A 2500-nucleotide genomic window follows, 5' to 3' on the forward strand; every position below is an offset into this window, starting at 1 on the left:
ATACACACACACACACACACACACACACACACACACACGTATACACACACACACACACACACACACACACACCAACCCTTACCCCACCACCTGTATGGTGTCCAGTAGTATGACTGTGCCAGGCAGGCTCCTATGCCTAATGTGCCTCCAGCTCTTAAGCAGCCTGTTCTGGGTGTCGAGTCACCACACACGCACACATGCTCGCAAGCAAGCACACACACACACACACACACTCACCTGTATGGCATCCAGCAGTATGACTATGCTGGGCAGGCTCCTATGCCTGCTGTGCCTCTAGCTCTTCGGCAGCCTATTCTGGGTGTTTAATCACCACACACACACGCACACGCACACACATACACACACACACATACACATACACACACACACCTGTATGGTGTCCAGTGGTATGACCATGCCTGGGAGGCTCCTCTGCCTGCTGTGCCTCCAGCTCTGGACCAGGCTAGTCTGGGTGTCCACTCGGGTCCTCTCCCTCTCCAGGCTGCGCTGTCCCTCTCTGAGCCTCTCCAGGCTGTGCTGGTAGTCCTGCAGCTGCTCGTCCAGCTCCCTGCGCTCCCGCTGCAGCCTCTCGGCCTCCAGGTGGCACTGTTGTTCGCGCAGCTCCAGCCGGCTCTCCTGCGCCTCCTGCTGGAGATGTCGGGCGCTGCGCTCCCGCTCCCACTGCTGCCTCTCCTGGGTGAGCAGCGTCTGGAGACGGGCCACACCCGCCAGCTCCTCCCGACGACGCTCCGCCTCCCGCTGGCGCTCCTGCTCCTGCAGAGCGTTACCGCGGAGACACCCTGACGATGAGGCCGAGGACGAGGACGAGCCCTGCCGGGGGTGGCAGGGGCCCACCGGAGAGGGTCGGGGACTGCAGGAGAGGAGGAGCCTCTGGATCTCGAAACAGCTGTCCTGTATGGTGACCGCCGCCTAAAGACAGGACATACATAATCTTTACTAGAATCAGAGGACAGACACCGGAGGGTTTTTGCCAGCCGTCTCATGAATCCTACGGCTAGGTGAGTGACTGTCACCTTTTGTGCCCGTACTTTACCTAGTCAAGGACTCTTTGGAATGACCTATGACGTCAGGGACCGCTTGCCTTCGCTTGTCTACCTTCTCCTTTCTTTTGAATTACATTGAGTCACATAAAGCCGGTCGGCCGTGGGGGCTTGAAGCTAGCATTCCCTCTGGTCTCTCATCCCCGGACTAGCTTTGTACACTCCTACCGCCATGTTTACATCTGCGCACCAGGTTAGGGTCCCTGGGTAGGCAGCTTTCATTCCTTACTTAAACCCAGAGACCTGTGGTGAGACCTGTGGTGAGACCTTGTGCTGCTGCTGGGTGTTCCCTAGCAACGGCTTGTGTGTGAACCCGGAAGTGAGTGTGAACGACAAATAGACAGGTGAAGAATGAAATAATTGTTCCAAGTGTGTGTGAGGTGTGCGGTGTCTTGAGGTGTCTTGGAGAGAGGAAGCCTTTCATAGGATCCGTTAGCTCCTTGAATTTTGCCGTTTGACCTCAGTTAATACGTTATCTAAGTGCTAAACACACACACACACGTACACACACACACACACACACACACACACACACACAGAGCTCTTAGACAATCAGCATGTAAAAAGAATGTTTAATCCCTGAACCTCAGCCCATCATAGAGGCTAAGTAATCACACACACACACAAAGAAACACACACACACACACACACACACACCGACAGACAGACACACACACGCGCACAGGCACAGGCTGAGTAATGACCATCCATCAGCACCACTCAGAGCCTATGACTGAGACAGGAGGAGGAGCGGGTGTAATTACACACACACATGATCAGACAAGCGCACACACACACACACACAGACACACACAAACACACACACAGACACACACACACAGTCATAAACACTTAGACACACACACACACACACACACGCACACAGATATCTTAATAAGCCTTCAGCACACACACATACACATATATACACATATTAACACAGAGACAAAGGCACATACAAAATGATGCATAGAAAAGTATGCAGATATACACATAACAAGGACACACACATACACACACACACACACACACTCAACACACCCTGAGTCAACAGACCCTGATGAGCTCACCTGCAGACTATAGAGTAACTGGGTCAGACTCTGGACACCCTCACACACCTGGGACAGAGAGAGAGATGAAGAGATAGAAAGATGGAGAGAGAGAGAGATGGAGAGGTGGAAAGAGAGAGGGGCAGAGATAGAGGGGGGGGCAGAGAGATGGAAAGAGAGATGTGGGCAAAGAGAGTTAGAGAGAGGGAGCAACAGGAGAAGGGAGGGAGAGAGAAGGAGAGAAGAGAAAATGAGAGGGAGAGAAGAGAGAGAAGAGAGACACACACACAGAGACAGTGAGAGAAAGAGAGAGACAGAGGGGAAAATGAGAAAACATCATTAAACACAAAGATGGAGAACGTTGCTGCAGTGTAAAAGGGAAACATCAAA

At 52.6% G+C, this 2500-nt stretch overlaps 1 protein-coding gene across 6 annotated transcripts in view; it reads right to left on the reverse strand.

The window, feature by feature from the left end:
* The window catches only part of arhgef28a (Rho guanine nucleotide exchange factor (GEF) 28a), a 77076-nt gene that overhangs the window by 10424 nt on the left and 64152 nt on the right, over positions 1 to 2500 (reverse strand). For all 6 annotated transcript variants that reach the window (XM_031577130.2, XM_031577131.2, XM_031577129.2 and 3 more), the window contains 2 exons: positions 2132 to 2179; positions 391 to 930 (listed from right to left, as the gene is read on the reverse strand). In XM_031577130.2, coding sequence (XP_031432990.1) covers positions 391 to 930; positions 2132 to 2179 — 588 coding nt within the window. The remainder of the gene's footprint in view (positions 1 to 390; positions 931 to 2131; positions 2180 to 2500) is intronic.

Source organism: Clupea harengus, chromosome 12, assembly GCF_900700415.2.
Source record: "Clupea harengus chromosome 12, Ch_v2.0.2, whole genome shotgun sequence".
NCBI lineage: Eukaryota > Metazoa > Chordata > Actinopteri > Clupeiformes > Clupeidae > Clupea > Clupea harengus.